The sequence below is a fragment of the Cottoperca gobio genome, chromosome 1 (genome assembly GCF_900634415.1).
Source record: "Cottoperca gobio chromosome 1, fCotGob3.1, whole genome shotgun sequence".
NCBI lineage: Eukaryota > Metazoa > Chordata > Actinopteri > Perciformes > Bovichtidae > Cottoperca > Cottoperca gobio.
Window position 1 is genome coordinate 3707682 of NC_041355.1, and position 23401 is coordinate 3731082.

The window sequence follows — 23401 nt, forward strand, 5'->3', positions numbered from 1 at the left end:
TGATAACATAAAATTGCTCTAAAATAGTGAAATGTATTGATTTAAATCAATGCAGTCTTTTTAATCAGCAAATGCCCAGTCATGTACACACTATTGTATCATTTGTCTCTTAGTACATGAACTCATTTTTGAGATTTTCATTAACCTGATGAAGCAATAAGTCAAATATTTTACGCTTACCACTGTAAAAAAAAAAAAAAGATTCTTCTGCAGTCATAACCACAAACATTTCTTTCTTCTTTTCTCTGACTACATGCACATCTTACAGTTGCCAGCATCTCTTGCGTCACAGTACAGCTTTTCTTTTTTCTCTTCGTCATTTCTACCAGACAATGACTATCCACTTTATTCAATTCCCAACCATTTCTCATCTTAATTACTATTATATATTTATTTTTGAACAGACAAAAGACTTATGATTCACCTAAGATACATACATAATGTATCATGGTATGACATCATTAAACATAAAAGTATTTCTGGGGAGATCACAATGCCTGCTGGAAAGTACATTGCCCTCCCTTAAGTTTAACTCATAAACTCATGGTTATAGGGTTTAGGTTTATGACTAGAGGTTAACAGTTGAAATTGAAAAGCATATCTATTACCACAGAGTAATTTATTTATTAAAGATTAGTTGTTTTAAGTAAATTGCATCAAACATATTTTAATTGTTTAGTTGTCTGTAAGTCTGTATATGACCTGACCTGCTTCCAAAGTACATTTGAATAAATTGACCTCCACATTTTTCTGTTTTTTCTATAAATACAACCACATAGCAACAGAAATAGCTCATGAGCATATTTGAGAACCTTTCATCTTCATTTTGAGAGTCAGTGTTTGAGGGAGGATGTCCTTGCATACTCACCACCAGGTGGTGCCTAATAACATGAGTGAACTTAGCCCAGCATCTCTCACTTTGCATATTCACAGTACCTTGCTACACAGGTAAGTAGACAGCTGTGGGGTTCAGCAGATGATGTGTTACATTTTAGTTTTTATTAGACTATAGATATCACCTGACACATGGGGCAGGAACATTTGTTGTGGTGCTGTTGGCTGTAACTACATGTGTGCCTGTTATCTTATTTATCCTGTGATATAAAGTTTGACTTTTGAAGTTAACTTTAAAGTTTACTAAGAATAAGAAGTTTGAGACCTTCAGACACAACGTATCCCTACAAACGTGTATAACGGCGCCGATCCATACATGCCCCCACGTAATTCTATAAACCAAAAAACTTCATTAATTTGCTTCCAATTCACTAAACTGAGTATCAAAACTGACAGCTTAAATGCTCTAGACCCAAAAAAGTAAACTATTACATGCACCTTTTTATTACGTTTTAAAATATAATTTTGTTGGAAATTCATTTTTCTTGTTAAATGTTTTCTAAGGTGTTGCTAGAGTTCTAAGGAATTTTATAATTAGGTTTTCTTGCTCACCTAACAACCCACAAAAAAGCACAACTGCTGTTTATCACGTATGTATTAATTGCACTGAGTAGGCCTTTTCCCTACACACATTTTGACAAGCAAATATGATCACCTTTACATTTTAAAATGTATTACAAAGCACTACATTACAATACTTCTCGTTCAGCAGTGATAAACCTCAGACAGTTCCTGCTACCCTCCATCAAACATGGAAAGTCATCCTCTGTGGTCTTGTCCAGAGTGGAACATCAGTGATTCTGTCTATCTAATAGGAACCTTTAGTTGTGCAGTGTACCATTTAAATAGTGGCATTTGAATACCACTGATGTCTTAAGTCTCTGGCAAGATGTACTTCAGGACAGCCATTAACTACAAAGAGTCTCATCTGTCGACCGGCAAATGTTCCTACTAGACCATGCTAATTGTATTAATATGTGGCTGAATTCCAGATGCTTTCATTGGTATGTTTAGCCCATGGTGTTTCAATGTCTAGATTCAAAATGAATAATTCAGCCACCATCAAACGCACATTCAATGCATCTTTAAGTACACACATGGCCGAGGAGGGATCTTGATGAGGGTCCTGACTGAGCACTTGTCTGAGGAACGGCTAATGGCAGCCAAAGGCCAAGCAGAGTGAGACCACCTATTTCAAGTCGACTACACTGCTTATTTAATTTCATCGTTAGCCGCATAGCATTGCAGGGCTGATTTGTTGAGATCTCTCCCACTTCACCCTGCTCCCAGTCTGTATACACACACACACACACACAAACACACAGCTACATACAGAGACAGAGATCTACAGTCCTTCCACTTATGTGTTCAGCTCATGGTCTTATCAAGGTCTGCTTCTGCCATTTTAGTAAATAATTGATTAGACACTTTTGAAAAGGGGGTTAAGATTCATGTACTAATTGGAGACCAGTAGATTCCAGTGGGAGGGATGACTTTTATCTTATGATGATGTGAACATAATTTATCAGATAATTTTATATTAAGTCGATTTGGTATAATTCTGTCTTTTAATGTCAGAAAGTGTAGTTTTTAGATGTCCCTCATTAAATGTAATGTAGCTTAAAAATGTTTTTTTTTTTAAAAACCAGCGAGACTATTTGAATTGGAAATGTGTCAGGGGCTGGCTGGGTTTTTCCACTTGAAGATGACTCTCTCTGTCATCAGTTTTGAGTTTCTTCGGGGCCAGTTGCTTTGGCGCTGTAGTGGAAAACATATCCGCAGCGCAATTGATTAATAAAGAAAAAGCAAGCTCCACTGCTGTGTTTTGATTTGGATTCCCAGCTCTCCCAAGTCATAAATAGTGCATAATGACAAGTGTCAATGCTGCCTCCCCTTGAGTCGAAGGTCACATCTCAGCGATGAAAATTCTTGTTAAGAGAGGCTCATGATTAGAGAGGGCAGATCAAAAACTATTTTGTACAAGATATTTAAATTATTGATTGACTATCCCCTTCTGTCGTATGCTAATGTCATCGTGCATCCTATTTTTTATTTTATTTTTTTCCAGTGAGGAAAAAGCAGAGATGTGCTGCGGCTTTCCTGTCGGCCTATTTGCATTTTGAGACAAATGTATCAAAAGCAATTTATCTCAATTAAGAATAACAGCTGTTGACTCGCTTGAATTCTTTATTTTCACAGGCAGACAAGGAGTTTGTGTGGTCCCTATGGAAACGCCTGCAAGTGGCAAATCCAGACTTGACCCAGGCTGTCAGTTTGGTGGTTGAGCGGTGAGTAGATTTATCTTTCAAATTGCTACCTGAGAGGCTCAATAGCTGAACATTCCTTTATCTCACAAGTGAAGAGAAATATATGTGAAAGTCGTTCAAGGAGTGTTTAAGGCACCTTGGCCATTCTACTGGGGTTACGACCAAATCTAGTGCAGATGCTGATTTAAGCCTTCTTATCCCCGGTCTAGCAGTTCAGCCATGGAAACCCTTTTAATGAAAACACTCCTCCTCCGCTGCACCCATTCTGGACAGTTGAAACACTCCTGCCAAATACTTGTCTTTATCGGATAAATTGTGAGATTGAATATGACCTCTTTTGCAGGGTGGCTAAGCTACAACCAAACACAGTGGCATGGGAACTTTGAGAAAAGAACAGAGGCTCTGGCCGTCTCCCAGTTGATGCACAGTTTGATAAATGATATATATTTTAGTGATAAGAAAACAAATATTTGACTTTAAATCATCTTTGATGCTGGTTTCACTGAGGCTTGGACACGGCTGGTGTTTTCTTTCCACTTACATATTTTATGCTTTATTCAATACTTGGACCTTGTTTGTTTTACTCACTCTTTCCTTTTGAGGATAGCTATTTTCCCCATCAGGGGTGCATATCATGTACATTTTGAGGTCTGTCAGTTGTTAGTAGACCGTTAATAGGGGTAAAACACAGTGCAACAGCGTGCAGAGAGTTCCTCAGTAACTGTGCCTCTCATTCCTTCTCCACACCCTCTTCAGTTCCTTTACAGCCCCATAGGAAACCCATCAAAGTATGTTGGTCCTCCGAGACTCGTGGGGGAACATGCACCCAGAGAGTGTGTGTGTATTGTATCACCTGATGCGCAGGAGGATATTGACATGGTAATTGTGTCGACTCCAGTCAAGCGCCGGTGCCCACTGGGAACTGCCATTCAGCCTCCCCTCCCCTTCCTGTGAGGATCTTGTAGAGTGATTGGTTGGATGCTCAGGACATGGTGAACACAGCCCAATATACAAGGAGATGTAGCTAGGCCGGCCTGCGTTCCAGCTCCTCCAGGGACACCAGATACTCATTCCAGTGTCTGCCAGGGGAGAGGGCTGATCAGAAGAGGCAAAGAGACGAGAGAAAAGGCCTCACGGATGGGAGGTGTAGAAGGAGCAAGTGATGAGTGGAGGGAATGGGTGGCCCCTGGTGGCCTGAAGCAGTTGAAACAAACAGGTCCCACATTGATGCCTTGTTTTTGTCTCCCTTAAAGTTCATTATGATAAGAGAGGGGGCTAGAGAGAGAGAAAACTTCAGAGTCTGGTGCAGAAGCAGGATAGTACAGTAGCTCACATTTTATAACTGATTTTCCTTTTTATTCACATCATAGATAATACTTTTAGTTTTCTAAACATTACACCAAAAGACTAAAAAGAACAATAATTGCTTATTTATCCGGGGGATCTTCTTTATTAAGTACAGCAGGTGCACCAAGAATTAGAAATTGATTACAGGACATTGACATTTTACAAGAGCGTTACAAAGTGCAGGATTTACAGAATCCATGTCTCCCTCGCTCTACTGTACAGCCACCGATTCAAAGTTATGGAATAATTACAGTAAATAGTTTTTAATTATAGGCATGGTGTTGTTGATTTGTGAGTATATACGTTGCCGCCCTTATTGCCTCCTCAAGTCACCCCATTGTAGATCACTGTGGTCACACGCCTATTTGTTTTTCTTTTCTCTTTCCTTTAGTGAGAAGCACAAAGCTGAGATCAAGGACAGGAAAGTGTTGGAGATCCTTCAGTCCAAAGACTACAAGATACAGGAGCTGGAGCAGGTACAGTGCTTTGGTGTGACAGGCTGGAACTTTCTGTGTTGAGCGAGTGTCTGTTAACGAATCTCTAAAAACTGATTATATTCATAAACTAAATCTGCTTTTGACTCACCATATAAAAATAAATCCACAAATCTGCTGAGGGTCAATGATCAGCTCCATTGGAGCAGCTGGAAGTTAAAGGCCCTCCTCAACACCTTGGCCAAAAGTCCAAACGGAGGGTATTTCTCATTCACTTCTCACAGCCACATTCATCTCCAGACTGAACTACTGAACTTCTACTTATCAGATTGCTTATCTGACATTTTAATTACAAGCATTTCTTTAATGTCTTTTCTTGGTTTATATCGTTTATATATCTTTTTCCTTTGCCTTTTCTGTGTTTATGAACTAAGTATTTATTCTTAGGTTGCTTAACTGTCCAATGAAGCGGAAATACATGTGTGTGTGTGTGTGTGTGTGTGTGTGTGTGTGTGTGTGTGTGTGTGTGTGTATAAACAATAATAACCACTTTAAACTCTCTCTCTCTCTCTTACCTGATTTCTTTAGCACCACCCTTTTTTGAGTAATATTTCCTGATGATATAATGGCTGACGATAATGACATCACTAATGTCATTTACTCCAAATCATCATCCCTTCGCTGAAGCATCTGTCAGTCTCCTTCATTAGCGTCCCTCATCCAGAATCGTGTTCATTCCTTAATGAGACTGGCTGTAATGGAGTCATCAGCATGCCAGTGTTTTCCCTCCTCAGCTTAACTGATGCAGTCGATACAGTAGCTTTAGTATCAACTCATAGGAGCACAAGATATGGGATTACGCCAAACTTTATTTCATTGTAATATTTCTCAAACTTTACATGAGATGTATATATCATATCATATAAGAGCACAAACTCGCTGTACATAATTATTCACAAGATAAGAAGAACATAAGATGCAATGTCAGTAATGAATATTTTACAATGGCAATATTTCTACTGTAACTATTGTTTCGTAGTTGCTTTAATTTCGCTTTTAATTCATAAACCACCAAGTTTTAAGCCACTGGCTATATCAATAACATTCAGGGCCAAAAGTAAAGTGTGTATCTATAAGAACAGCCTGTTATTATATTATGCACAAGTAAATTAATTGTGTTTTTGTTACTGTGAATGCCACTTTAAAAATTAAATATTTAACTTTTTTTATATTTCAGAGAATCCAGTAAAAGAAAATGCTAAATATTATTACATCTTAGTGAATTCTGCTTGATTTTTAACAAGGTTTATATAAACAGAACATTTAATTTATCTGCGTTAATGTATCTGTTATTATTATTATTATTATTATTATTATTATTAATGGTGGGCAGGAAGATAACTTGCCGCAGCTAGTTGTAAGTATCTTCACATTTTTAACTTTAGCATCCTCCAGCGTGTCACATTTGTGAACAAACCTCCTGCACTAAGAGTTGTTATAATTTAGTGATTCATTCATTGACTTAAGTTTGAAAATATGTGACGGTCCACTGAGTCCACACAGGATCTTCCACTCCTCTTAATATCTCCACTTTCCAACTTTGATGATGTTTATTTTTTCCCTTCCACCTCTTTCTATACTTTCCCTCGCTACTCCTTTCCAGTTTTGTAACATAATTAGCTTTCATTTTTTAAACTGCACTGGGAATTTTCAAATGCTAATCTTTCTGTCCTAGACCTCTTAACTTGGCGGAACCCCCCCCCCCCCCCCTTTTTTCCCCTCCTCTATCAATTGAGTACTACTGGGGTTCAAATTGTTCTTGCCTACCTCATTATCAACGTTTGAATTTATTTTCTGCTCTCCAGTATAAATCTCTATTAAAGCCCCTCTGTTCTTAGCACGGCGAGCTAGGAATAGCGAGGAACGCTAAATCCACTATCTGGATATATCTGAGCGATTTCCCTCAACATGGCAATTAATTGCATCCCAGAGCACAGTGTTACTTGAGAGGAGGGTGTACCCACAGAAGGCTGTGGATTACCAGCCAATGCCAAACCCCAGCTGATGCAGTGTTAAGAGGCCAGCCTCCTCCCACTAACGCCACAGAGGCTGCCAAATAACATGAAGCGAACATACCAGCATCGAGAGTGGGTGGTCATTAAAATCATGAAACAATATATGCTGGCCTCTGGTTTGATGAACCTTGCAAATTAATAAATTGTTCATCTTATGATATTTGGTGACTCCCACTAGTTATATCTTAATAGTGTGTGTGTGTGTGTGTGTGTGTGTGTGTGTGTGTGTGTGTGTGTGTGTGTGTGTGTGTGTGTGTGTGTGTGTGTGTGTGTGTGTGTGTGTGTGTGTGTGTGTGTGTGTGTGTGTGTGTGTGGTAGCTTTCTGTTTAAAGCGGGAACTGTTTGGATAATGGATTAATTGTTTTAAGCAACATTTGGTGGTTCCTGGTTCTCAAATGTGAGAATGTGCTGCTTTTCCTTGTTTTAACAATATGGTAAACTTAATATGTTTGGGATTGTTGGTTGGACGCACAAAGACATTTAATGACATCACCCTGGGCCCTAAAAGATTGCAAGTTTTAGGCAGTTTTCATTGTTTTCGATTAATTCCAAAACTAATTGGTACAATAATCAATTATAAAAAATAACCATTAGTTGCAATCCTATTTCTGTTGCAACACAATCGAGGTTAAAAAATATCTTTCTTTCCCTCTCTGTCTTTTTCTCTGTCTGCCACAGAAAGTGACATGGCAGCAGCAGCAGCAGCAGCAGCAGCAGGGGATTAACAACTCGGTACAGAGGAGGACGACAGCGGACGAGGAGAGTGCCTTAATGAAGAAGGAGCTGACAGCTCTGCGTGAACAACTGGTCAATAACAGTCAGGACCTTAAGGTTGGTGCAACACATTTTCTGTGGCCTCAGATTCGAAAAGTCTCTTCTTTTTTTTTTTGTGTGTGTGGCAATGAACACGACAAGTCCCCCGTGGCTATAGCCACAGGCATTTGAATCATTTAGAAGAGAAAGAGGGTTGCTCAGCCCTCTTGAACACAATCTCTATGTCTTTGCGTCTTCTCCTCTCGCTTTGTGCCCTCGTTGTATCGCACCCTTTCTTGCTTTTAGCTCTCTTTCTTGCTACTGACAACAGGGAATACTTAACAGCTGGGAAATGTGTGTGTGTGTGTGTTAGAGAGAGACAGACAGAGGGAGAGAAAGGAAAGCAGGTTGTTAACTTGCAGATAAATACTTAATGACTGCTTCAGTGGGGAAGGAAAAGTGTGCATGTGATGGTGTGGCTTCGCCCTAATTATGCTTAGTTGGGACCTGGCTATGATTAATTGATAAAGGAATGATCCTTACACAGTCTTGGTGAGGTCTCATGGCGAGAAATTGTGGGGGACAGCATCAAAGGAGACCTAGGTTGAGTCTAATGGGTCTTGCAGCAAGCACCATTCTCATTAGGAGCCTGTCATTAAAGCAGACACACTGGCCCCTGTACCTGCATGAGCCCAGCTCTTTCGGCACAGCACGGCTCGGCCCACACTAGCCAACATCTGGCCGCGTGGGCCCAGTCATACAGCCGGGGTGACCTTGGCCAATCAGCGGCCCATGCAGGGGGCTCCCGCAGCAAAGTCGGTCCACTGTTTACATATTCATTTCAGCCTCAACCCCATGGGTTGCTTCTCTTCTTGTACTTCTCCATCTTTCTTTTTTTCTTCAATTTCTCAGTTTGAATCGCTACTTTTTCTTGTTCTCTCCTTCCGTCACCGTTGTTTATTTGGCCCTCATGACCCCCCCCCACTCTCCTCCTTACGCACACACCTCTCTTATCCAGGAAATGAAGACGGAGTGTAGGAGGAAAGAGGAGGAGGAGCGGCAGGTGGTGAAGGCTCTAGAGGAGGAGAAAGAGGGATTAACCTCCCGCTGGGCCGCCCTGCGAGCTGACCTGGAGGTGAAAGAGAGGCAGGCCAACAGCCAACGAGACCAGAGGGATGCTGCCCAGGACAGAGTCAAGGTATGAACACGGGGACAAGTCCATTCACACACACACACACACACACACACACACACACACACACACACACACACACACACAGCTTTCCCTTTCTTCTGCACACCTTGAACTCTCTGATCCCTCGTACCCTTTCCTCCTCAGCATGTGAATATAAAAAGATCTCTGTTGCAAAGCACACAATTTAAATATGCAGGGACTATATTCAAAGGAATGAAAAATTATGATTCAACATAGGGGAGATGGATCCTACTTGGTTGGGGTGAAAAAAAAAAAAAAAAATGAGTTGAGCTGACCACAACTGAAAGGAACCTTTTGGAAGTCATTGTGTGGGCGCAAGATTTTGTAGTTGTTATGAGTCATTAATTCTCCCCAAATGCAAGCAGTTAATTAACAGAATATGTCGATCAATACTTCCCATCTCTGTGGACATGAGAAATACAGTGATTAGATAGTGACAGCAGTGTTGATTTATAAACATTCAACCTATCAAATCACAAAGTCCTGAAGAGTTTCAACTGAAATTCAACCTGCCGCCTTTTGCCATCCCCTTACAGAAATCAGCTGCCTGCCAATACTAGAGTACCAGGACATAGAAGCAGCAGAAGAGCCTCGCATTCTTCCCCTTCCTTATAGCCTAATCGTTATGAAACATATTGCTACGCTAGTCGAATGGAGTCAGACAGGAAGTCTTGAATAAGTCAGGGCTGCAGAGTAATTACACTTGGACAGGATGGAGCCCAGCAACTAGTCTATGCACATCCATCACAGCCAAAGACGCTCCACCTGTTCCTCATTTTCTTTGTATCATGCATTGATTTGAGGGATGGAGATGGAGATCATAGGGTGTGCGGTGGATACATCATGCCAATTTGTTTCACATAGCAAAGATTTGTCCAGGAATTTATAATTTAATCCAGTGCATGCGTAGATCACCTCCAGGGGGGTGGACACAATGAAAGAAACATTACGATAGCCCTCAAGCTAATACAAATGTAGTGATCCTCCTTATTATGTTCACTTATTTTAACACTTACAATTGTACCTGATGACAGAAACATTCTCATTAAAATGTATGACTGCCATAATATACTGTGAGGTTATTTTTGTTATTCTGTCCTCTCGTGATTGCTATCGTGGCATCTTTTCATGTCCACTCTTGTAATTGACTAAAAGACTAATTAATTTTGCATATGGTTGATTCTTGCCCTGTGAAATGCTTTTTAATTACATTTAATCTGTCAAGGTTTGAGGACCTTTGTGTGTTTGATGCTCTAATGGTTTCTTCTTATTAAGAAAAAGCTGTCACTAACACCTTGTCTACACCTGCTGCACAGCGAGAGCAGCACACGAGCAGCAGCTGCTGCTGTCCTACGTCTGCGTCTCCACTGAATCCGTTCAGCCAGGGTGCTGCTGCTGCTGTGCACTCAGAAGTGTTTTGACGGTGCTTCCGGCCCGATGCACAATCAATGTAGTTACATGTGTAATTTGGAAGTAAATAGATTTGAAGCCTAAAAAGATGATTGAGGTTGCCGTTACAAGCTTAAAGTGTGACAGCAATGTGAGCAGCTGCGTGGATTAAAAAGTGAAGAGTATCTGTTCCATCAGATGGGACCTTTCTGATTCCAGTGCAGAATAAGCGACCTCACTAGTCTGTGTTTACACGGCCTAATCTTCAACCCACTGCAAACACATAGGGCTGTATTCTATGCTGTTGGCTGTGCTCCTGAAATAGAAATAAACTGTTGCTACTCTTCTATGCCAGAAGTTGGAGGAGGAGCTACAACGTGCTTGGCAGGAGTTGTCCAGCTCACAGAGCCACAGTAGCAGTCTAACAGCTCAGCTTTCTTCCAAAGAGAGGGAGGTGGCAGCTAAAGAGGGGCAACTCAATCAACTTCGGTGAGCCCATCGACTTCAGCATCGCCCGATACACCTGACTGTTTTCTTGTAACAACCACACATGGAATCGGTTATATTTTTGGGTCATTTCATTAGCTAAAGGAAGAACCCATCTGTCCCGTGTGGACGTATGCATTACTTCAGATGGGTTACTGTGTAGAGCAGTTAGCATATTGCTCGCTACGCCGTGAGGCTTGGGGGTGACACAGATTTTCTTCCACTCTGGCTCAGCTAAAGCCACTTGATAAGCCGTGCATAGCGGATGTGCTTTAAAAGAAGGAGGAAAGGGAAACAGTGCAGGCTTTGGCTAAGCTTTAGTCGATATGATAAAAAAAACTGTGAGAACCGTTGGAGCCTTAGTGGTAATCTCACCCCTTTTTTTTTTTTAACTACTTTTCTGTTTTAATACCAGAAGCACTCTGACATGTCAGTCACATCTGGACTCGAGACCATTCTTTAGGTTTTGGCTAGGTGAAAAAAAGATATGTGTTTTAAGTTTGTGGAGCACTTTCCGGTCACTCCATGGGACGTGAAACTCATTTCCGAAATACAAACTTATAATTGTGCTGGGTTCACCCTAATATTTCAATTTCATTTGTCAGTGAAGTGAATTCAATCTCTATCAAACTCTTTTTTAACACATTTTTACACATTTAGTTATAAAATCTGAGAATTTATTATAATAAAATCTAATAAAATCTATTCTAATAAAAAGATTTAAATGTGTGTCTTAAATTACACCCAAAACCTGGACATGTACTTTGTAGTGTATTATTGAGAAATGAATGGCAGTACTGCTCTAATGTGTATTTATAAACAATGTTTTTACTTTAACAGGGACAGGATGAATTTGTATAACGTGTGTGTGTGTGTGTGTGTGTGTGTGTGTGTGTGTGTGTAGTTGTGAGTTTGCAGATGTGCAGACTCTGTATAGACAGAGTACAGAGCATGCAGCAGAGCAGAGCCATCTGATTAAGCAACTGGAAGGACTCAACCTCGACACTCAGAGAGTCCTGAGGAACCAAGAAGAGGCACATACTGCTGACACCACCTCCTATCAGAGGGTACACACACACACACACACACACACACACACACACACACACATACTTGCCAAACCTCAAACTCATCATTATTATAACCACTTTGTTGCACTCCACTCAGCCCTCACCCGCTGTGGTGATTTATTTCCAAGCTAGCTGTAACCTACAATTATTTGACGAGTGCCAGAAAAAAAGGCCTTTTCTCACCGTATCCTGTTACTGTGTGTTGGTTCTCAACCTACCAACCGTCTGTCTGATGACTGTGCCACTGTGCCATACACGGCACTACACAGAGAGGGGGATAGAGAGAAGATTAGTTCATTAACAGGAATGTAGCAAGACATGAAGGTGATAATAATCGTGATAAATAACCGCAATCTCAATATTGATCAAAAAATAATCGGAAATTATAATTTTGGCCTTAATAGTGCAGCTTAATATGAAAACACACGCCAGTTTTCATGTAACCCAAATGTCTCGTCTTCCTCCGTGTGACATCCCGTCTCTGGTTGATGTGACTCAATCCCTCGCCTCCTCACCTCCCCTCCCCTCCTGCTTCTCCAACCCTTTTTGTTATATTGCATATTTGTGTTTGTTGACAGCTGTACAAGGAGTTGAGTCAATGCTACCAGGCCCTCGTGTCTAGTGAGGCCGACCTCCGTCAGAGTCACCAGAAGCTCAGCAGCCTGCTGGCTGACAAAGACCAAAGCATCCTGCAACTCCAGGCCCAGCTACAAGAGCAGCAGCAGGAACAGATACAACAGCAGCAAGCAGCAGCAGCAGCACAGCAGCAGCAGCAGCAGGAACAGATACAAGCAGCAGCAGCAGCAGGAACAGATACAACAGCAGCAGCAACAACAACAGGATCGGCACACACCCCTTTACTCACCATGCAGACAAACCAACTTTAAGGTAAGCAGCCCTTCTTACGCTTCATCATCTCCCCCACAGAGGCTCTGTCTGTTTAAAGTTTATCAAGTGCATCGCATCTCCAGGCTAAACAGTGGTTTTGTATGATGCCCGCTCTGCTGCAGAAGTTGCAGAAGTTATATGCATGTGTATGATTCCCTGCATAATGTATATATGTGTTTTCTTGCATAATAAACATCATATTATGATACTTCTCTCAATCACCTGTCTAGAGCTGGTGTCTAATTGTGCTAAGGTGCAGAGACAGTATTGTGTAGGTGGATTAGTAGGCACAGTAATGACTGACAAGCCCCAGTACGGCCTGTGGTGATGGTCTTTAACTGAGATTCTCTCTCTTAATATCACTCTAGTTCAACCCTTGATCCATCTATCTCTCCAAGCACCAGCGTCTTTCATGTCAGCTATCTGATCTCCTCCAGCTCGCTGTCCTGGGCACACATGCACTCTCTGACTTACTTACTTTATCTACCTTCTTTCTATCCTCCCACCCAAGTACCTGGAAGTCCTTTTAACACGCCCGCGTCAGATAGCAAAGATAGATAAGAGGTGGAGGTGATTTTAATTGGAGCCCGCTTTATGTTTTCGAAGATGATGTTGCAGTTACAGTTCTACATCTGTCAGTCAACAGGGGTTTGGCTTTGGCTCACTACCTTTTGAACTGTCACCCCCAAGGCAATAAAGACTCTAGTATAAAGTTAATGCCGCAGCCACATTTTAAGTGGGCTTTGACAACTCTTAATGATATGGTGATAGGTGTTTCTCGGACCACACAGTGTCAAAGACTAGAACAGTAACAGGTTTCCATGCACATCGTAGGGCACTGCACTTGTTGTTATAATGAGTTCCTCAATCTGTTCAGCAGTTTGACTTTCACTTCAGTTTAAACTACATCCTATTGCAGATTAAAAACAACTCTGCAGCCGATGCCGCGGAAGATCATATTTTTCCGTAGCAGTTGAGTAATTTCTGTGCCTCCACAGACTGTAATTGTTTAATTTGATTGGTTGATATTTTCTGACAGTGCTGCCCCCCAGACTGGAAGTTAAAAGATATCAGCTCAAATGTTAAGTGAGTTACAATCGCCCCGTCTCACTTAACCCTGTTAATTTAACCAGCGGTGAAATATAAATGGATCATTTAGTCGGTAATTAAATACAGTACTGCAGTGTTCCCCCAGTAATTAATACTACGTTTAGAGAAGATGCAGTTAGTGCTGTGTGAGTGTAGCGTGGTGCATGCCTGCAGACATGCATGTCTGAACGGTATGAGAGTGTATGTATGTAACCCTGAACATGCACTCCACCCCCGTGCCTGTTCCTCATGCAGGTCAAGATGAGGGAGGGGAGGGGGGGGGGGGGGACCTCTTTGTAGGGCAGAGACGTAATTAGAAGGATACCGTGTCTATAATAACCTATGCTAAGAATTAATATGAACTTTTGTTTACTGAACACATGTAGCTGCTGTCTGGCTGATTTTTGTTTCTTTAACTTTCTTACCTACTGACATCAAAGTGAACACAAGGTATCCCAAGGTATAGCACTCAGTCAGGAGGGCTTTCTGTTTCCCACTCTGTAATTTCACTGACAGGTTGTGCGTCTGTGTGTACGCATGTGTCTGCGTAGGTGCGTGTTTGACGAAAAGGTGTGTGTATCCGAGCACATAATCGCAAATTCTGTAACAACTTCCTCCCGAACACCTGTTAAATTCTAATGCTCAGGTTGTTAAGGCAGATTTGATTTTAATTTTAAATGTTTTGGTGGAAGTTACCATTGGAGGTGATCAAAGTGCTGATCGCAACGGGAGCACAGGGGGGAGATGCAGCGCTCATTTGAATATGGACCAGAGCGACTGCTTTGAACACCCCTCCCGCAGTGGTTTTTGGGGGGGGAGCGGAATAAAGGAGGAGGGTGAGTGAGAGGAATAACACCCATTGTGTGTTATACTTCCATGCTGTGCACCAAGATTGTCTGTCTGTGCTCTTTTATCTTATGTCAAGTTAACTCTTTGCAGGAAGCGTAACAAGACTTAACAAAGGCTTAAACATGAACAATGTCTACGGTAACCAAGCAGTTCTGCTTCCTGTCACTTGATATGAGTCATGCTATATGTTTGGGATTCTGTTACCTCCTATATCAATTAACCTGCAGGGTCAGCACGAGGCTTTCTTTACAACTGTAGTTTCAGCTCACACTAGAGGTGTTGCACTATACAGATATTGACGTTATTGATGTTCATAATACACATGTGATAATATTGTGAAGATACAGTTATGGTTACAGACTCTCTCTCTCTCTCCGCCTACCTATAGTCGTATTTTGAGTGTAATTATTTTGCCAAAAAAGAGCTTTAAAAAGCACAATAAACAAAGTTGAAGATGAATTTGACTGATCGCTTTACTATTATTTATTTAAATTCTATATACATATATTGCAATATTATCATTAGTGTGAATTATTTTGGCCACAATAATGTCGTATTGAAAATCTGATATCGTGACAGCTCTTACTCTTGTAACTAGGTCTTTACTAATGATATTGATATATGATTTTTTTGCCATTTAGTGTATAAAAAGACTTAGAAATGATGGAAAATGCCACAGTTTACTAGAGCAAACTCAGAAAAATATACATTTTAAAACAAAGAAAAGAAGCAAATGGTCATATTGGAGAAGCTGGAACTTAAACAATTAATCGCTCAGTCAACACTGACTTATTGTATCTGTGTGTGTGTGTGTGTGTTTGTACTGGAAACAGTGCGATATCTCCGTAATGTCCGACTGGAAACGATCACCAGGCACCACCTGGGTGACCCCCAACAAACTGCCATATTGGGGGGGGGGGGGGGGGGTGGGTGGAGTTGCCAGGTTGGGTGGTCACCATCAGATTCTAGAGGCAGGAAAGAGAGTCCTCATTAGTGGACAAAAAATAGCAAGAGTGAACGTTTAATCATTTGCAACTATCTCCCAAACTGCATCCTGTATTTATAGTTGTCTCGTGTTTGGCTTTTGTTCGAGCTGTGCGGTGATTAAAGACCAACATTAGAGTCCAGAGCAGACCTCAGGCTTTCTGGAACCTTCGCCACAGTAAATGAGTGGAAAGGTGTTAATTGTGTGGGCAGTCATTCAAAGCACTGGTTATTCTCTAATCAGCATTGGAAAGGGAAAATTAGGCATGTTCATTCACTCCAGAAAAAGTTTCATACGAGTGTAAGAGAAAGAAGCCCCCGTGTCCGTTAAACGTTTACCGAAACTTTTTTTTTTTCCAAATGCAACGGGCCCTTTTCACGGACAGGTGTAAATATTAACATGAAAACTGCTTCAGTTTCAGGGTCCTGGTAATGTGCGTGCTGGCTCACTGTCGCCCTGGGACCCTGCTATAGAACAGAACCATCATTAATATTATTAGTAACACCTGTGCTAATACTGCTATGACAAGTGTTCACACTATTAAATACACTAATGATAGTAGATATGACCTCATTATGGCCAAGCCACCCCATTTCCTATGGCACCTTCTGCACATTCACCTTTCTACGCTTACGCTTTAGCGCACAATACTCAAATTGTTGTTAACAGACGAGTCCCTTTTCTATATGGGTTTTTACAAACACTGAAGCGTAAGCACGGCAACAACATTTCCCAAGGAGGTTTTCTTCTGGTGCATCTCCCATCGCGCGTCGAGATGTTGTTTTTTTAAACATCTGCTTCTGTCTTGTTATTTACGTTCTAATCTAAATGCTTTTAGATGTATAATTAAAGTGCTAGTTACACACACACACACACACACACACACACACACACACACACGTGCACATACATACACCCACCATTTTGTCACGTTTGGCTTAGGTGAGGCGTTTCTTTTGATCATCATCATCATTAATGGCAACCATCAAGAGAAAAAAACGATGAAGCCGTAATGCTACAAAGAAATGTGGAAATTAATTTTTAAAACCATCTTAACAAACAGAACGGAGACAGCCAGGAGGGCTCCTTTGTGTATGTTTATGTACACATTACAGTACAGAAGAGAGTAATGATAGCGGGTACTTTTCTGTTCTTCGCTAAAATATGACGGAAAGTGGGATATCTTTGAATTGTCTTTCACATGGGTCTTGTTTTGACTTCAGTTTCCCCCCATCTGGAACGGCACTCCTTTAGCTTAACTGTCAGGACCTCCCTGGGAGTATGTTAAAAATTTAGTGCAACCTGCTGCTCGTATTAACATATGCCTTTTCTCTTCAGACGCATCACTCATCCTTCCCGCACAAAAACATTGTGTAAAGGTTATAAATTCAACGGATGCTTAAGAATTACAGTCTGATAAATGTTTCATGACTTATAATGCCATTTTTGTCAACCGCTCATCCTGTGCATGCCGAGTGCGTTATCAGTACTATCAGGGTTGTCAACATTAGTTTGTGTGTGTGTGTGAGCGTGTGTTTGGAGCTGGGCCATGTCCGGGGCCAGAGACATACTAATGACATGGACTCCAGTGGTGTGTTTTACCAGCTCAACTGCTCTCATTAGATGAGAACCTCTGTGTAGCACAGCTCGCCTCATTAATGAAGCACAGCCATGTGCCGCTGCAGATACATGCACTCACTCGTTCAAGCACATACACTCGGGTCAAACAGACTGTGTGGGAGGACTCAGGGCTGTGTACACTACACACACACACACACACACACACAAACATACACGCTGTGTGCTGTCCTTCTGTAAAGTCCCTGTTAACACACACGCTCATACATATATGCACATACACATTCTTTGAAGAATCACCATCTTGAATACCAAGTGCACCTGGCCTGGTAGGGGGGCATGCACCTTATAGCCCTCACTTTTGAAGCCTATCCAATCACTTTCACAAATGCTGTCACTCCACAGATGTGTGTGTGTGTGTGGTGTGTGTTTGTGTGTGTGTGTGTGTGTGTGTGTGGCGGGGGGCCCCCTCCTGATTATAGCTGCTCCATAATTAACAGTGATCAGATTTGTTTTGTGGCATAAATGGTGCATGTGTAGAACATTAGGCCTGGCAAGTCTCATTTCACATTCAGCTCAAGGGCTCGGCAGCAGACGGGTCACGAGCTTTAGGGAGCACAATCACAAGCCTCCCTCCATATGGTCCTGCCTGCCGCATCCTCAGCAGCGAGGGCCGCGAGTGCCAGACAAGTTCCCCCAAGAACCTAATCGTGTTCAGTAATTACCAAGACCGGCTTTTCTCTTTTTTTCCCCCCTCCCTCCCTCCCTCCCTCCCTCAGCCTCCCCACAATCTCTTGCTCTTTTTTCCTCACTGCACCTGCATGCTCTCTTTTTCTTTTTAAATATTATTCAGTAAGCTGCTTGTAATATGTTTATTTCTTCCCTTTTGCATCTTTGCTCCTTTACTGTCTCACAGTTTCTCTGTTTTTTTTTTTTTTTTGCTGGATGAAAACCAGGATGGGGATGAGAGAGATTGTGAGAGGGGGGGGGGGGGGGGGAAGTCAGACACTCCCGCATCAGTTAATTTCTAAATTGCTTTATGTGGCTGATGCCGAAAAACCCAGTCCGTCCTCCTGACTGCCTGGAAATTATAAATAATTGTAACAGATGCGCCAATATGGCCGGCCTCCAATAAACGAGGCCCCAGATAATTTGACCAACCCCCTTTGACAGGCCAATTTAATAAAACATGAACAAAATCTTCCTCACTAATAATTTATCATCCCCTCTCCTCCCCTTTGGTTAAAGTTGATTACCCTGGCAGTTAACAAGGTCACGCCCAGATGCCAGGTTTCTGATAATGCAATCAGGACTCGTTGGGAAAAAAAGGTGATGACATCCTCTGCGGTTATCTTCACTACCTGGCCTTCCGGTAAAGCACAGTTGTGAATGGCTCTATTTGTGAAAAGGCTTTGATTTGATATGTTCAGCAGATGTGTTGTTGAAAGCAGCAGGTGAGGCTGTTTTTTGTGTGTGGTTTTTTTTAGTGTTTCACGCCTTTTTATCAAGGACTTAAGAAAAGAGAGGTGAGAATTTATGCTGTGATGGAGTCGAGAGGTATGTGGGTGAATGAGTGTTAACTTCAGAATGAAGGACTCAGGCATCAATTAAGCCTTTACAAAGTGTTGATAAATGGTAAATGGACTCCATTTATATGGCGCTTTTCCAATCTTTGCGATCACTCAAAAGCGCTTTACAACACATGTCAGCATTGACACATTCATAGAGTCAGAGGCTACCATACAAGGGCCACATCAGATAACCATTCACACACCATTCCCACTTTGGGGGTTCAGTATCTTTCCCAAGGACACTTCGACATGCTGCCAGGGGCTGGGGATTGAACCACCGACCCATTAGCTGGACGACCGCTCTACCTCTTGAGTCACAGCCGCCGTTATACAGAACACGCCCGTTGACTGTGGAGTGTTCCGTCCCTTTAAAGCAATCCTTTATGGCCCTCTGCTTTATCCTTGTCCCCTTCAGTTTGTTTTGGTAGTCCCTGCTGCGTACTGAGGTTTGCAGATGCTGCGAGACACTGGCTAATGGACACTGATAAATAGATGGGCCATGATAGCACACACAATGCTGGAGGTGGTAGATAGCTGTCCCACTGCCACATGACACATCTGCTTACACTGGACATCCAGTTTGCGAGGCTCAGTCTATTGAACCACTTGAAACTCTTCGTCGGCTTGTTATTTTCTACATTTCCCAGAATTTATTTTGACAACTGCCGTTGATTCAATCACAGGTGCAAATGTGGGATTGTGTCTTATTCCACTCACCATGTGCTTATCACAACATTTCATTACGGTCCATTGGGGTGTCAGTTCGCTAACTGATATCTCCACCTTTTTCTATAGATTCCCCCCCCCCTCTGTACTGTAACATGTAATCATAAGAGGAAAGTATGCAAAGAAGCTCGCTCTTCAAGTTCAAGGAGCGGACATTGTCTGTTTTCTTGTCTTTAAATGTATGTATTTTCTTATCTATCAATATTATGTTTGCTATTTAAGTTGGGTAGTATTAATAATTACTCAATCTACTATTGTGATATGTTCCACCCACTGATTTCAACACAGGAAGTTACTAAATGGCTGTTTTAGGTTCTCAAATAATGTCCAGCAGCCATTAAAAACAGTTGGACAGTGAATATTGGCAAGGAATAATTGTTATTCCTTTTATTTTAGACTGTTTTGGATAAACTGAGACTAGTGTACACAATTACAATCAACCGGGAAATAAAGATATCAGGATATGTCATTACTTTTTCTTACCTACATTAGAACATCATGCTTTTAAGTATGACTCATGTTAAACATATTTACAATAATCCACACATGACATTACTGTTAGGCCACACGCACGCACACACGCACACGCACACGCACACACCACACACACACACACACACACTCGTATAAACACATGCACGCTTTAAGAGTATTGTACAGTAGGCAATGATACAAGTTTTCACAAAGTAACAGCTGCCCAGCGAGCCAATTCATCTTAACTCTGGATTCACGATTAGTTTTTGTCACTTTCCCGTTGTTCTCTGCACCTATAGGCCTGTCTTTCTCTCTCTCAAATACACGTGCACTGTTTCTCTTCTTACAGGCAGCGGTGTCGGAGCAGGTTGATGCTGCAGCTCAGAGGTCCAGCCCTGATTCTGACTGGGCCCTCACCCGAGGCTCAGATCCCAGGCCACATGATAAGACCCTTCGCCCGAGATCCACCAGTTCCATCAGAGGACAGCAGGTAGGTTAGCACACACTACTGCCAATTATGTCAAAGACAGCACGTGGGTGAGCAGCTTACATGCCCACACTACCATCACCACTTTGCTCAGATTAGATCAAAGCCATAGAGAAGGGATATGAAGGAAATGGTCTGTTGAGAATCATGTGATTCATCAGACCCTGCTTCTGCCAACCTTTGTCCTGAACTCCACAATACACACACACACACACACACACACACACACACACACACACACACACACACACACACACACACACACACACGCCCCTCCTACTGTGACCAGGCCGGCGTGTGCTGCTGGTTTCACGCATGCCTTGGGCTCAGGCACTGGCTAATTTACCGCTTCAACAGTACATTACGAACAAGAAAGAAGCTTTTGATCTTCTCAGTATTCCACTCATAAGTTTGGCAGGACATGTTTCTAGATGGCCTCACTCACTTTAAAGCTGGCCTGAAAACACATTGTTTGATTTATACAACTGTCCTCATTATAGCTTCAATAGAGGTGCTTCTGTTCAGGCAGTTTATACGTGTAATGTAATTATTTGTGACAAAATAAATAAAAAGTATTGACATTATTTGATGTGCTTCCCTATGTGGGAGACTCTGTGATGTTTGCCCTAGGACACTGACACACACACACACGCACACACGTTCTGTTGATATGCACCTACTATCAATTATTTTTGATTCTTGTGCCGATACTTTAAATTATCATTTTGATACCTTATTCTGCTGAATAAAAACATGAATCATAATCTGATTTATTAAAGAGTGAATCGCTGTGTTTAACACAGTGCGGCATCTTTTGTCCTTTTCAATAGAAACCAAACTTTACTTAAATGAATCTATTAAAATGTCCAGTAACTAAGATCAACTTCAGAAAGGTAACTCTTTTAGAAGTCAGCATGACATGCGTATGAATGGCAAACATCTGTATTGACCCTCCTCCCTCTTCATGAATCCCCTCTTGGGCACTACGTCACTGATATCACACAAAGTCCATATAAGAGTGTAAATTACCCTCCTTGGTGTGATCTATTGCATACATACATTTACAAATTCAATTTTAATTGTGGCGCATGCTCATGTAACAGCTGCTTAGCCAAAAACCACAAACTAAAAATGTAAATCAATATTTGTTTTATTTTATTCAGTAATACAATTTGTACAATACAATTTCAAATGAAAAATAGAGTAGGATTGACGATGGAAAAGCCTTAAATAATAAAAAAAATGGTGATATTAAAATAGAATGAATGTTTTAAGATATCATTTTAGATTCATTTTTTTACAGTTCAGTTTTATTTGGAACACTTTCTACTTTTATTCCCTGAGTGATGATAACAAAGCGGTCATCTCTATAAGGCTGCTACAGTAGAAGTGGACTAACGCTCTTCACTCAAACAGCCGCCAGCCATGTGACTCACTTCAGCCAACACTTGATTCTCCTTCTCCCCGAGAAGTCAAAAGAGTTGTAAAAACTAAGGTCATGTCATAAGGTCATAAGGTGATGTCAAAGTAAACATCATGTCAACTTCATAAAACATTTTGAGTAGTTGTCGCTGTTGGCTGCCTAATATCCAAATATGATGATGCTCCAAAGAAACCATAAACCTGTTATGCTTCATTACCCTCCATTTAAACAATAATACCAGTCTGCAAGGTCACAAGCTGATGAAATGAGGCTTCTGTGCAGCCCACTGCTACCACCTAGGACATCATTTGCAACTCTTTCATTAAGTGCATGAAGTGAAATGTGATTATTGGCTGAGGTGACGAGCGGTTCACAGTGGTACATGACTGCTAATCTGCTGCATACAGTAAATATTAAACTGATGTTTTCAGGGTTTGAGTGAAGAAACTATTATTTTTTTAATTGGGAAAGCCCGATTAAAAAGCATAACAAATAAAAGTAAATGAACTCATCAATGATTAATAAAAGTTACATGTATTAATATTTAGTCAATTCAAAACCATGTTGAATTTTTCCATAGAAATTAAGTTTGTAATTTATTCAACACATCATTTTTACTTTATTCCAGTGGTTCACTATGAGCATGATGCAGTTCAGCTTCGAATCAAACCTACGCAGTTCTCTTTTGTCCCCCTTTATAACCACATGCGTCCCCCAACAAGGTATTCTCATTTTCTTTCCTGTGAAGATCCCATGGGTTCCTTAGCTGTCCTAACTTCTGGCTTTTCCACTTAACTGCCCACCGACACAACCAAGGTCACCAAGTTATCCTCCCAACGTGGATTATCTGATGTCGGGAGATGCATCTATTTTCATAGAGAAAATATTCCTTTTGTTTTTCACGTTGTGGTTGTCTCATTGTGGCGGACTACCTGTTTTAAACCACTTTAACTAATAAGGTGAACCTGTGTGTTCGTAGCTACTGCTAGCTGTCAACGTTTTCCATTAGCTACTATGACTCTCACCGTACCCTCTCAGGGAAACGCTGGTGGTGGTGGCGGCAAGGTTAAGGACGTAGCGTACAGCCCTTTCCTAGTACCTTTTGGTTTTACCATCTCAGGAAAGGACAACCGTCGCCTCTGCATCACATGTTTGGAAGTAAAGCACGCCCAGGCATCGCCCGTAGACGCAGAGTCCTTTTGAGCACCGTAGCTCCATGCTGGTTAGAATTCTTAGGCGTAGCTTGTGAGTATCGGCGGACTCGATCCCTGCCTTTCTGACGCCACGGGGATAAGGCAACTTAAACTAGCTCTTGCTTGGGGGTACATGGTGAGATTCCCTCTCTGTTCAGTCAGAGGAAGACAAAGATTATGTTAACATGGAGCTCCTCAGCAATGAGA

The 23401-nt window shown here is 41.5% G+C and overlaps 1 protein-coding gene across 1 annotated transcript in view; it reads left to right on the top strand.

Annotated features, from left to right (window-relative positions):
* The window catches only part of cntln (centlein, centrosomal protein), a 104367-nt gene that overhangs the window by 2119 nt on the left and 78847 nt on the right, over positions 1-23401 (top strand). The window contains exons 2-10 of the mRNA XM_029429905.1: positions 3094-3182; positions 4900-4984; positions 7696-7848; positions 8789-8968; positions 10731-10864; positions 11766-11928; positions 12510-12680; positions 12754-12819; positions 20441-20581. Of these exons, the coding sequence (XP_029285765.1) occupies positions 3094-3182; positions 4900-4984; positions 7696-7848; positions 8789-8968; positions 10731-10864; positions 11766-11928; positions 12510-12680; positions 12754-12819; positions 20441-20581 (1182 nt within the window). The remainder of the gene's footprint in view (positions 1-3093; positions 3183-4899; positions 4985-7695; positions 7849-8788; positions 8969-10730; positions 10865-11765; positions 11929-12509; positions 12681-12753; positions 12820-20440; positions 20582-23401) is intronic.